Source organism: Cyrtonyx montezumae, unplaced genomic scaffold, assembly GCF_038088225.1.
Source record: "Cyrtonyx montezumae isolate F1298 unplaced genomic scaffold, pur_monq_1.0 scaffold_2, whole genome shotgun sequence".
Classification (NCBI taxonomy): domain Eukaryota; kingdom Metazoa; phylum Chordata; class Aves; order Galliformes; family Odontophoridae; genus Cyrtonyx; species Cyrtonyx montezumae.
In genome coordinates, this window is record NW_027071936.1 from 44,422,659 (window position 1) to 44,436,291 (window position 13,633).

General features: G+C 40.1%; 1 protein-coding gene across 1 annotated transcript; it reads left to right on the forward strand.

The window, feature by feature from the left end:
- Positions 1 to 1,148: 1,148 nt before the first annotated feature.
- LRRC66 (leucine rich repeat containing 66) lies at positions 1,149 to 8,468 on the forward strand. The gene is made up of 4 exons (XM_065737029.1): positions 1,149 to 1,706; positions 2,880 to 3,049; positions 3,976 to 4,291; positions 5,538 to 8,468. The coding sequence occupies exons 1-4, from the start codon at positions 1,211 to 1,213 to the stop codon at positions 8,201 to 8,203; spliced, it is 3,648 nt and encodes a 1,215-aa protein (XP_065593101.1). The 5' UTR covers positions 1,149 to 1,210; the 3' UTR covers positions 8,204 to 8,468.
- Positions 8,469 to 13,633: the final 5,165 nt, after the last annotated feature.

A 13,633-nucleotide genomic window follows, 5' to 3' on the forward strand; every position in this document is an offset into this window, starting at 1 on the left:
TAACATTAATACTAATGCATATATTTATATATAAATATAAGCAGCAGTATCCTCAAAGCTGAAATAATACATCTTGCTAAATGACAGATACTTTCTTTCTTAATCAAGTAGAATACACATAAAGAGCATTTTATAGCTCTTCTCTGCTTGATACCATGATTACAGGCTAGGACTGGATTCCAGACCTGTAATTATCAAGAACTCTTATACTACACACAGCGTAGCTGAGAGATGTGTCACAAAGGTACTCTTAAATCATGGTCTGGAGAACTGATTTTGAAGTGTGGATTTTTAGTCAAAATGTAGCAAAACCAGTCATATAAATACCAAATGATATAAATTATTGACTTGCTGGCCACTATTTATGCATTGGTAAAGTATTTTGTTGCCTTCATTACACATTTTGAGAGATGTTGGCATCACGTGCCCTGTATTGTGCAGTTATTTGTTGTTTATCATCTAACTGCCTGAAGGACATTTTTCTGTGCTTATTTAAAACACTGTGTGGCACTGTTTGTTTCAATTGCATAGATGCACTTGAAATGCTGTGTTTGAAGTACATTATATGTGCCTCTGTGTAAAATACCTAACTGGGTACACCAAAGCAATGTACATGTGATGAATTCTCAGTATCTGTAAACATGATGGTTGCTTCAACAGCTGAAAGACAATTGCCTTTTTGATGTTTGTTTTTAAATGAAACAATAAATTTTGAGACTCAGCTGTGGTTTTGAGTTATTTGTATGTGTTTTTTTCATTAAAAACAAACTGCTGCATTCTTGACGGTGAAACTATTATTTTGTTAACTGTAGGCATGAAAATCATTCCACAGCTATTTGTCATAGGTTATATTTGGTGGACTTTGATCAGTGATAACTGTATATGATACACCTGTAGTTACAGTTCAAAAGTCTCTCCCTGCAGTTAGTTCCTGAGAAGCTGCGTTTCTGGACTGAAGGGCTGGAAGAGAGAGAAAAGGTTTGGATTCTCTTTGGGAGAGGGGGAGGGAGGGGGTAGCTCCCCGGATGATGAAAGTGCTTCTTAAAAAAATACCTAACCATCTAAAGCTGTGTGCTTAAGACAGAGCACTGGCAGTGGTTGGGTGTTAGGTTTAGGGTTGATTTATTTAAATGTCCCATTATTTCCGCTTTCTATTTTGTCTCTTGTTATGCTGAACTTACCATGATTTTACATCTCACACATAGACGTTATGGATAACCTTCCCTTGAGTGTCACAGCTGTGCTGCTCCTTTACTTTAATCATCCTGGATCAGCAGGAACCAAGTCACAGCAGCTGCTTAACACGCATCACCCTTCAGCCTGCTGGTGGGATGGGAAGTTCTTGGTGAATTGCTCTTTCGTGGGACTAGCTGCTATACCAGAAGATATATCACCAATGGCAGTAACAGCTGATTTAAGTTACAATAACATTAAAACTTTCCTGCGCACCGCTGGGAGAAATGAAGACTGGATGCTGAAACATCTGAATCTCAGCAACAACCTGATTTCTGAAATCTCTGTAACTGCTTTTAGAAATTTACCTTTCTTGGAAACTCTAAACCTCAATGGTAATTCCATCAACACTCTCACACTGGACCTACCAACACCTGCACACGGGTCTATAAGATTTGGAGAAATCCACCATTTCCTGCCTGCTTTAAAAGTACTGTCAGCTGAAAGGAATAACCTTCATGCAGTTCCAACAGGTGAGCGTTTCAAATTATTTAAGGACCTCACTCACAAGGAGGAAAGTGGTTTGGGGTAAAATTTTCGTACATCTTAACTAGATTTAGAATGTGACTTTCTCCATTGGTTATGTGTAAGGTGTGGCCAGGTTTCACCTGCGTGCAAATACAGACTCAAGTAAATGGGTTGTTCACAATTTGCTTGGTTTTATACAGTTTTTGTGATTGTAATGCTTAATGTCGGTTGAATATAACTAAAATGTACCCTCTGAGAGGCAAGGAAAACCACCAGCCTCTACATCTCAATTGTGAAAATTAATATCTAAGAAAATTACAAAAGGAATTTCATGCTACACTTTAGAATAAAGTCAATACTCTTCTCAATAAAACTGGCCCCAAATTCAGTATTTCACAAAGACAGGAAAATATATTTAGTTCACTCAAAACAAATTTGCCATCTAGCACCCAAACTGACACCTTCTATTAACAAGGATTTAAGGCTTTGCTAAACGAGGGCACTTCAGGGGCTCCCTGCACAGTGCGTAAGAAAACATGACATCTTCAAAATTCTGTAGAGCTACTTATGCAGGGCAGATGCTGTCCTAAAGAGCATTTGCTGAACTATTGTCACACTTAATTCAAGGGCAGACAGGGGTAAGAAAGCAACAACATGCTTTCGGTTTCAGTCAGAAGTATGTCCTATGGTTACAGGTTCAAATAATTCCCCAGCTGAAAGATGTGCGTGGTGTAGTGAAGAGGATTAACTGCATCACGTTTTGCATCCTCATCGTTTATTTGCAATTACTATTTGGATTTGATTAACAGAGTACAGTGCACCTCTTCACACTGTTCCTTTGCTCATTCTCCAGAGAAGCATGCTAAAAGTACAGAGATCAGAATGATTTTCACAGCATGAAGGAATGTTACTGCTTTTATGGAGATGTGATTGAAAAAAAAAAACCACCCTAAAAAGCCTTTGATTGTAAATATATCACAATGCTGCTGTTGACATTATACAGCTTTCAGGATGGGACCTACCCATTGTGTAGAAAAGGCACAATAAATCAAAGCCTGCAGCCACTGGTTGCCATAGGCAGCAATGGAATGAATTTTGTCACAAACAAGTTTTAAATGCCACCTGACACAACTGGGAAAACAAGAATATGAAATGTGAAATAACTCTGCTCTTCCTAGGGCTAGGACTGCTGCAGTCTTTACAAACTGTCCATTTGTCATTCAATGGCATACTACAGATCAACCTGAACGATTTTCGAAACTGTTGGCAGCTGAAAAATATCTACCTGCAAAGCAACAAGATAGCAAACATTCATCCCCGTGCCTTCAAGGATCTCAGCAAATTACAGGTTGTAAAGCAGCATTGCAACAGTTTCAGTGTTATGTGCTAATCACCATTAAAGACTCTGAAACCAACTATTCAGCAATGGTTATATCGGTCTGATTATTAGTACGCAATTATAAAAATTAAAGCAAATAATTCAAATCATATTACCTGCATATAGCACGTCCACTTTTATATGTAGGAATATACAATTGTAAATACACAAAATATAACCATACAATTACCCAGTTAACTATGCCACAAGCCAGTACGTGACCAGCTTAAAGACAGCCTTCCCTCACCAATCCCTTCCACGTGTGCTCAGACACACATATGCTTTCTCCTCCTCAAAGAAACACACTCAATAAGGGCCTGTGACAGCCATTAATTTTGGCACAGTCAAGCCAAGAAGGAATTGTACGTGAGTTGCAAAAGAAATGGGGCTGAAGAGGCTATTTCTGAGGAGAAAAAAAGATTGAACAGCCCCTTGCATCAACAGCATCTCCTGGCAAGAGCCCTGCAGATTCCCAGCCACACAGAAGTAGCCTGCAGTAAGAGGCTGCCAAACACACAATCCCTGACCTAAAACCAAAAACCTCAGTGCAGTACTTTTGAATCTTGAACACAGATATTGTTCCCACTCCTTTAAAAATGCTCTTTTAGTAAAATGAATTTTAGAGATAATGCTATAATTCAGATTCCATTCTGAGGCTTATCAAATTATTAGAAAAATTCTCAGAAAGAGCGGTGCTGCACTGGCACAGGCTGCCCAGGGAGGTGGTGGAGTCACCATCCCTGCAGGTACTCAGGAGCTGTGTGGACGTGGCAGTGAGGGACGTGGTTAGTGGGTGCGGAGTGACTGGCTGGTGGTTAGACATGGCAATCTTAAAATGTATTTTCCAATCTTAAAAATGCTATGAAATCAATTCTGAATTAATTACTTCCACATAGGTCGTGGATCTCCGCGAAAACACTCTGACAACCATTCTACCCCACCTATTAATCAATTTGAACATCTTTCAACTCCAAGTGGATTTGTCCAACAATTCCTGGATATATAACTGCAGACCTCGTGCTTTCAAACATTTAACCCATTTTCTTTCTGCCTCTGTGACAAAAACGTTGACTACATCATACAGCTCACCCAAGCCCCTGCTGTATCTTTCAAGTTTCCACCTGAACTGCAGCGACAGCATTTTGTTCAGGACAGCTGTGGTCCCACTGAAGGAGACATCAGTGCTGCACTGCAGTGTGGATAACACACCGGGTACGTGGAACTGTGCCCCATGCACTGCTAAAATCCTACTGCATGCAGAGCAACCACAGAAATCTGCTTTGAAAAGTGGTTTTCTGAAGGTGCTGCTTTGAATTTATATTCAAAGTGACAATTTAACGTGCCGATTAATAATTATTACACCAGAAAATTTGGAAGTTATATTTCCCGAAGATGAAATCATAGAAATCATAGAAAAGAATCACAGAATAACTTGGGTTGGAAGGAACCTCAAAAATTGTCTAGTTCCAACCCCTTTGCCTTCACCTCCTTTCCTATGTTAAACTAGCGAGTGATGCTGAAGTCCAACCATATACAGATTTTAGTAAGCAATATGTTGCAAACGTGTAAGCTCATTACTGAATGTAAACAAAGAACAGAATGGGCTTTTTCTCTTATTGTAGTTAACAGCTGTAGGCTAGCAGTTCTGGACGAACATAGACAAAGAAGAAAGATGCAAGTTTCTGGTATTTGGTCACAGCAGAATAAAATGAAAGTTAGTGTTTGAAAGGAAGAGGACTCCCACCCCTACAGAAGTGCAGCTTACATAGACCACAGCACACAGCCTGCTTGGTGCAGAGTTCAGCAGACATGGGCATAGCACTCACAGTACAGGGGACAAAAACCTGCAGAGCTCAGGCTTCCCAGAGGGAACACTGAGACAAAGCAGAAGAGGTATTTGTCACCAAAACAAAAGGCAATACAATTTAATGAACTAACAGTATTACAGGGTGTAAGGCTCTCCCTTTGAAACATTTTATCCCCAGATGAAAATAATTAAGGTCTATCAGAAGTGCCATCCTTTTGGCTGCTTACCAAGTAAATCACAGAAAATGTTATCAGGGTTCAAGTCAACAGACTGGATGGCACCTAAACTCAAGTGGAAGCCTAAGCAGTCCAAAAGCACCAGGCAGAACCCCATCAGTTTGTAGCATGGCAAAGACCAGCCATCAGCCTGGGGTCCTCCTACCTCATCCACATCATTCTTCTTGTAAAGCCTGCTATTAACACGCTACATGTGATGTATTTTAATTGCAGAGAAAATAGAAGCCTATTTAACAGATACTTGGCACGATGACAAGTGACCACGAATTGGAAAAAAAAAATTGATTTTCATAAGAATAACACAAAAATTATCACAGATAGATCAGAGCGTGCCTGTGTAGAGATAACCTGACTCCACAAACCAGGTATACTCTGCTTTTAAGAAAGTTTCAATTTGTATTTTCTTTCATTCCAGGTAATGGAGTCTCTTGGTGGACACCTAAAGGCAGAATTTCAGAGGGAAGCAGTCTTCCTCATCTGACGCTGGATAAAATTAATAATTTAGTGATACACAACACTAAGAAAACTGATGAAGGCTTATACATGTGTACTTCTAATAAAAGAAGGAAGAAGTACCTCATCTACAACGTACAGGTGAAAGAAAGGATTCGAACATCGATTCAAACATCTCTGGTTAGAAAAACCCGGGCCACCAACCCTGGTGTTAGAGCAGGAGGAACACAGCAGGACCTGACACTGGCCATATGCCTCTCAGTATTCATTACATTTGTCTGTGCCTTCTGCCTGGGTGCCCTGGCCAGGCCCTGCCTCACACGCTTGTGGATGCACATGCGCAGGAACAAAGCCCCGGCTCCAGAACATATCTACACTAACCACACTTTTTCAGATGAAACCCTGAGTAGAGAGCACTCCATAAGCAATCCAGTGAACACACAGCATAATACGTTCATTTTTTATGAGAATACATCAAGAAACGCACACGATTCTCCCACAGGAACTGCTCAGTTGTACGAAGATGTCAATGGTGGCCCTGGACACACACCAAGTACTGCGGAGTTCCCAAAACAAAGCAATAATCAGATTAATGTGAAGAAAAAGATGGTGTCTTCCAACACCAAAACTAATAGCAGCAATGCCACATATATAAACACTGGACAGCTTTCTGCAAGGATGGATTATGACAGCAACAATGAAGTAACACCAAGGAAATTAACAGAGAACAGCCTGTCACCATGTGAAGACCCAAAGAACGCAAACAGCACAGACTCAGAGCAGAGCAGAGTCCCTCCCATGCCCAGCAGACACAACACTGGCTCTCACTCAGTTCACATGGACCGTCCAGACACAGATGTATCTTCCTTCCCATCTCCCTCAGTACAACCCCAAACCAGTCCACGAGATTCCAAGGACAAGGAGGTGGGCAATAGCTCTAGTCAGCAGCAGTCAGAGGCAGCACCTGAATACAAAGGGAACATTTCACACCATGAACCTACAAGCAATACAAAATTTATGCCTGCAAGGCAAAGCTATGATAGAGAATTTGTTCTAAATGGCAATGTAAATACAAACAGTGGTGTGACAGATCTTATTTTACCCAGTAGCTCTGAAAGAGATGCAAATACTGAGAAATTAAACATTTACCAAAAACCTGAGAATACTCCACATACAGAGCACAGCTCTAAAAGGGAATATAGAAATGAGCAAAGTAATTTAGCAGATTTATTTGGTGACAGTTCTTCAGATGAAGGGACTCCATTCACTATGAGTGACTGCAGCTCCTTAGAAAATTTTGACCTGGAACAACCCAGCATTAGCAGCAATCTGCCAAGCCCTTTGTCATCACTGGAGAAAGCTGACATGAATGGAATCGGTAATTTCTCCGTGCCAAAAGAGTCCCTGAGTATTGCTGCAGAACTTCGGCATATTGGAAAAAATGGAGACAAGCACAAAGCATATTTTGGAACCACTACTGATTATGGGTCAGACATTATCACGCCTGAAGCAGCATCACCTCTCGCTGCCAAAGGCAGTGATCAGGTAAGCATATCAGGTTCAGACTCATTTAGCTCAAGACCAGAAGTTCCTGATGTGTTTGACTATTTTACCAAAGAGTCAACAGGACAAAACTCTATTTCTGATTCTCCCTACAAGCACAACACGGACTTCAGCAATACATCACTTTCATTAAAACATTCTCCCACATATGTGACAGATACTGAAAATACTCCTGAAGATGCTCAGCTGCAGATGCATCATTGTCCCATTCAACCACAGCACCTCCTCAGACTCAGCCCTGCAGAACAGAAAAAATACACACCAGAGGTAAACGCAGAGCAGCTCACAGATGAGAGCTCCTCTGAAAGTGGGCATGGGGAAGGGGACACTGCTCTATGGAACATGAATACATCTGAGAACAATCATTTTGTTAGTACTCCTCTTGATACTGGTTTGAATGCAATTGTTACAAAAGCACCTCTCCTGCATTCCAGCACAGCCAGCAACAAATCACTTCATCAGTCCCTACCTGAAAACACAACTGAAAAGCCTTCTACGGTTGTTATGGAGAAAGAGTCATTACCACAGGGTGAGCACATTAATTCAGCTAGAACTCATGAAAATAAAAGGCAAGGTTTCAATGAAGAATGTGATCAAAGCAGGGAATTACAGGGCAGCAGCAGCTGCAGCTCTTCTGATGAAATGCAATCATGCAGTGTTGCGACAGATTTGCTGCACCTTGAATCTCCTAGGAAAACACAGTCAGTCTTCAACATAGAAAATTATTTCCAGTTGGATCCAAGTGAAGAAAATGTGTATTCCTCAGCAGTCCCACCCAGCTCCCTTAGCAGAAGCATTCAGCACAGCTCAGATCTGTTCCCACAAAAGACCACAGGAAACAAAAACTGCCCGACAACCAACCCCAGTGAGCTGGAGGGTGACCCTTCCTTGACAGCACCAGGAAACAGTTCTACAACAGCTGCCAACCTCTCCAATTCCAGTGAAAAACACTGTCAAAAAGCTCAAACCAGTTTGGGACAGGGCCAGCTTTTCATTAGGAAGAAAAGAGCATTTGATGGATTTGCTAATATTTTGCAAAGTAGGAGAACAGACTTTGATAGTTGAGACACAGAAGGGTACTGCTAACCTCTTACAGATGCAAAATGACTACGGCTTAGAACGAAGTTGGCAGTCTTTCTGCTTATCTTTGCTCAGTACAGCTATCTGCCTTCAACTTCAGGAACACGGGTTATGGAGCCAGACCTGATATGTGGCACGTAAAGTGTGGATACAACTAATTCAGAAAAAAACTTACTCCAAAGAGCAACTCCTGCTGACACAGACATTTGTGCCCAATACAAGACAGATACTACAGACTTGTACTTAGAACTCTAGGATACTGAAATGAGTAAAATACTCAGTAGTTACATTTGCTAACAAAGGTTTTGCTGAGTTCTAGTAACATACTTGCTTCTTGTTGGTACTGAGATATTAGTTTCCACTGCAAATTCTAACGCTGTTTTATTTGTCAAAAATAAATGAAACAAATTATTATTACATCATTACTATTATTGCACATTTGCTACAGGAATCACCCTACATGTGAAATAGAACATATTACTGCCTTCTGCTTGTGTGAACCAAATGTCTGGAGTACAGGTCTCTGAATTTCCCCAGCTTTGCAAAATTGCATAAAAATCTAAGCAGTATTCAAATGTTCTTCTCCTGGAAGACTCTGGTATTTGAATTCATTGCAAAAACAGAACCAGAACACATAGGTAGAGGAGCAGAGTTGACAATACATAGGAACTCTCCAAATGAGAGCATGCCAATAAACAGATGCCAGCTGTCAGAACCCTGAATGCACACGAGCAATGTGAGAGCCACAATCAGAATTTTCTCCTCACTTTTCCGTCAAGTTTTATTAATAATAACTGTAAGCAAAAAATGTAACTGCAAATGAATTTTCAATTTTTCATCTCTTATTTTCTTGACAATTTTAAAGCTGTACAAAGCATACTCTGCCCTCATTAGAGATAATGAAGACTACTTTACCAATGCTTGTAACTCCTGAGGATTATTAAATGAACGTTCTATGTAAAAAGAAAGCACTGCTTGGCTGCTTTCTTCAAGGAAAGCTTCAAACTGTTAGCAAAAAAAAAAAAAAAAAGAAGGGTAACAGTTCAGGCAAAGCAAACTACTTATAGTACTGTAAAAACAATGATAAAAACAGAGACAAATCTGATATATGCACACTTCTGTACCCAAAACAGCAGGTCCAGACCACATACTTTGCATGGAAAGGAAATAGCCAACCAAAATATTTATGAAACACTGTTGAACCCTGAAGGACTGGAAAAACTCATCTTTTTTTCCTTTTTTTTTCCCCCTTAACTTGGCAGGACAAAGAATAGTGAAACAGAAGGGAATTCCAACTTCACTGAAAAAATCCCTTACGCAGATCTAGCTTTTGATATAAAACTTAAGTTAAAAATATTACCTGCAGTTTGCAGATGTAAAATCACAATGATTTCACTAGAAACTCTAACAGAAGGAACATACTTTAACTCCACCAGAGAAGTGCCAGTCCATTTTTAAAACTATCTTTCAGTGAAAACTCGGAAAGAACAAAGATTTTGATTGAAGATTATGTTTTTGGAGGCTGCCTAGAAGAAAAGAACTGGGTGAGAGTTGCAGACTGACACATTACAGGAACAGCTACATCATCACCAGCAGGATAAAACAGATACCATCATCACCGCTTTTCTTAGCATCCATAATCAACTTTCAGTAGAGCTCATTGTCTACAGAAGGTAACAGTGGCCATAACAACTTCAAAAAGGGAATTACTTCAAGAAAATGTAGACTTGCTCTTCGTGTCATGCACTTTACCAACCCTGGGTTGTATCAGCTGTTAACACGCTAAGAAAGACATCTCACCACATAAGTGAGCCAATTTCATGGTCATGGCAAAAAGAAAAAAGGTGTCTGAGAGACTCTGTTGGCATCACAGCAACACAGTCAGTTGCTGCTACTATAGTTCAACAGGCTTTCAAAATACACACTGGCAAAACTGTTTCTCATCTTCTCCATCCACCAGAATGCTGCAGCAGCATTATGTACAATATGTCACTTCTGAGGAGCAGCAAGTGTTCTAAGAATCCCTTTGTGCAATAAAGCTTCAGAAGATCACTTGCTGTTCTCATCACATACACAGAGAAAATACATTTGCTCCTTCATCAAGAAATTTTTAATGTGCTGAAGTATTTCATCCTACTGTCACAATGTTGTTGATGTACTGTCTGAAACTTACCTTCAGACTTCTGCATAATCTTGCACCCGTGCTTTGCTACTGTTAAAATACAAGTATACTCAGCTTCTTTTTTAATACTTCCTCACATCACTAACTGCTCTTAGAGATAATGCAAAACCTTTTACATTTTCTGTGGCTTCCAGCCAATGCTTTTCATATTTTGTGCCTTCTTCTGTTCTCTTCTCCATTCACCCTATTTCTACAGGCCCTTCCATACCCAAAGCTACAGACCCCCTGTTCCCCGAGTCTCTCTGAGATTCTACTGTCATTCACTTTTCTTTACAATTCATCTGTTTTCAATCAACTACATCTCATTTTCACTCATTATATTTTCTATAATATCTACTGTTTTTTCCTCCCTAGAAGTCATGCTTGCTGAAAGGTATAACTCGACTGCTCTAGATGTTTAAACTCATTAGCTTCATCAGTAACTTCAAGTTATAAAAAAAAAATTGAACATGAGGTTTAAGTTACTGTTACAACTGGCACTGAGTAAACAGACTGAGCTACAAAATAGGCTCCAATTGAAAAAAAATCTGAACATACACTGCATGGATTCTGAAACAAAGAATGAAGAGCAGACAGTACATTGGTAATGGTCTGGGCACACCTTTCTCACCTGTGCTCAACTCAAGGGTCAAAAAAGACACTGTATCCCTCAGAGTCAATGAGTGCAGGAAAAAAAGCTTAAGTCTTATGAGTAGGTGGAGAAATTCAGATGCAATAATCAGAATGAAACGAAACTTGGATTTTCAATTTCTTGTTTACAATATAGTGATAGCTGCCAAGTTTTTAGCCACAGGTACAAAGCATTTCAGTCTTTCCAGAGAACATTAATTACACAGCTAGAAAACAAACTTTGAATACAAAGATATTCACATTTAATCTACACATAGTTGACATCAGAAACTATCTGGGCAGAAAAATGGAAATTCTCCTAGTACAGAAGACTGTGACTCACCCCATAATAAATAAAAGGAGCAGGCAAAATTCTTACAAGCACAGAGGGCAATTTTAGCTTTGATCGTCAACTTGAACTTCATGACAAACAGCTTCCCTGGAACAGTCTCCACATAATAATATTACTCAAAGATATTTACATTTAAATATTGTCAAAAACCTTCAGAATGGTAGCTTAAGTAGTGCACAAAATTTAGAACAAAATCTTGAGAAACATGTCCGAAATGTATATTTTATTCTTTTTCTCAGGCTTTAAAAGTCTGTTTGCTATCCAAAATTAGATATGGATCTCTGAAAGAAATACTAACTAGTAAGATCAACTAATCACTCCTTTAAAAACTAAAGCAAAGAATGTTTTACATTAAGGCTGCAATTTTCATGTCTTATTGCTAGCAGCTTTTCCACTTCTCTCTCAGATATTATCCCTCCTGCTTTAAAAAGATCAACTCAGCAGCCCATTATAAGTCAAATAATCAACACAAAGTCTTCTAAAAGATAAGAGAAAGACATGTATTTGAAATCACAAACACACTTCCAGAAACAAACATCACTACATTCAAATACTAGTAGACTGGTCTTCTCTTCCAATGTTACATTTGAACAATACCTGGAATTTTCTTTAGCATATCCTTCACATCACAGAATGGATGAGGTTGGAAGTGACTTGTGGAAGCCAACTGGTCCAGCTCCTACTCAGGCAGAGCAGGGTGTCCAGGCGACTTTTTAAGATCTCCTAAGAGGAGATTACACAGCCTCCCTGGGCAATCACTTCCAGTGGTCCATCATCTTCACAGCACAGAAATGCACCCCAGTGTTTAAAGAGAATGTCCTGTATCCCAGTTTCTGCCCATGACCTCTTGACCTAGCACTAGGCATCACTCAGAGGAGCTTGGCTCCCTCTTTTTTGCACCTTTTCACATATTTGTACACACTGATGGGATTCTACACACACTGAATATTCTCCTTTCCAGGCTATACAATCCCAGCTCTCAGAACCTTTCCTCATATGAGAGGCACTCCTTTCCTTTCCTCATCTTTATGATCCTCCACTGGACTCTGTTTAGGATGTCCGTGTCTCTCTGGTACTGAGGAGCCCAGACATGGACACAGCACTCCAGGTGAGGCCTCACCAGTGCTGACAGTGATGACATTCCTCCTGATGCAGCCCAAACACTATATACTTTCTACCACAACAACACATCGCTGACATGGTTCAACCTGCTGTCCCCCAAGGATTCTCGAATTCCTTTCCACAGAGGTGATTCCCAGCCAGCCCAGTCCTTGTATGGCACTTGGGATTATTCCTCCCAGGCATGGGACTTTGCAACTCCCTTCATTGAACTTAATGCACTTTACACCAGCCCATTTTTCTCCAGCCTGTCCACGTCCCTTCTGATGACAGCACAAGACTCTGGTGTATCAGAGTGTATGCTGTCTCCCATCATCCAGGTCACTAATGAGGATACTCAACAGGACTGAATCCCAGCCCAGACCTGGGGTACTGTGCTAGTTACAGGCCTCTAAATCAACTTTGTGCCTCTGATCACAATCCTCTTAGCGCAGCTTTCAGCTAGTTTCTAACCCACCACATCATCTCACATGGGCACCCAGACAGTATTTTGTCAGTTTCTCTAACAGGATCTAAAGGGAAGACAGCGTCAAAAGCCTACACCAAGTTAATCAGGTAACAAAGATGCTTCTTCTTTAAAATCTCATCCTATAAAAAGACAATTTCAGCAGCAATGCTTCCTGTTTAAAAAAAAAAATGCATAACATCTGTTTTACATCCACTCACCCCATTTGAAACGTATCTTGTTTCCAAATGTTTTAAGTATTAATTTGCTGTAACATTGTGAATAAGAATCAGAAGGTTGTATATACTCTCCTTCAACAGACTTTTGGAGCCCAAAGAAGTTCTCTGCTAGATGACACAGGTTGCCAGCAGAGGACAAGTATACTCAAAATAGAGAATTTCTGAAGCATGAACCACAGAAAAATCTTAAGTCAGTTTCTGAAACCAACACAAATACTCTTTATTTGTGGGATGCCATTTTACATCAACACCAGCAAAAGACCTAAAAATTAACCAGACGAACTCATGTTAGGTGGTATAATAGCATTTCCACCAGGCTGTAAGTCACAGGAGTTTAGCACACCTTATGCATGTAATACCCAAATAACTAAGACAAAAAGCATTCACAGTTACAGGTTAACCGCTGTTCCAACAGCAGCTTCATTAGGAGCTACTTGGTGACAACACACATACAAACACACACACACAC

Excerpts from the sequence above, each read along its gene's own strand:
- LRRC66 (XM_065737029.1), top strand. The coding sequence starts at position 1,211 with ATGGATAACCTTCCCTTGAGTGTCACAGCTGTGCTGCTCCTTTACTTT. Across the intron at positions 1,707-2,879 it reads CCTTCATGCAGTTCCAACAG|GGCTAGGACTGCTGCAGTCT; the intron begins GTGAGCGTTTCA and ends TGCTCTTCCTAG. Across the intron at positions 4,292-5,537 it reads CAGTGTGGATAACACACCGG|GTAATGGAGTCTCTTGGTGG; the intron begins GTACGTGGAACT and ends CTTTCATTCCAG.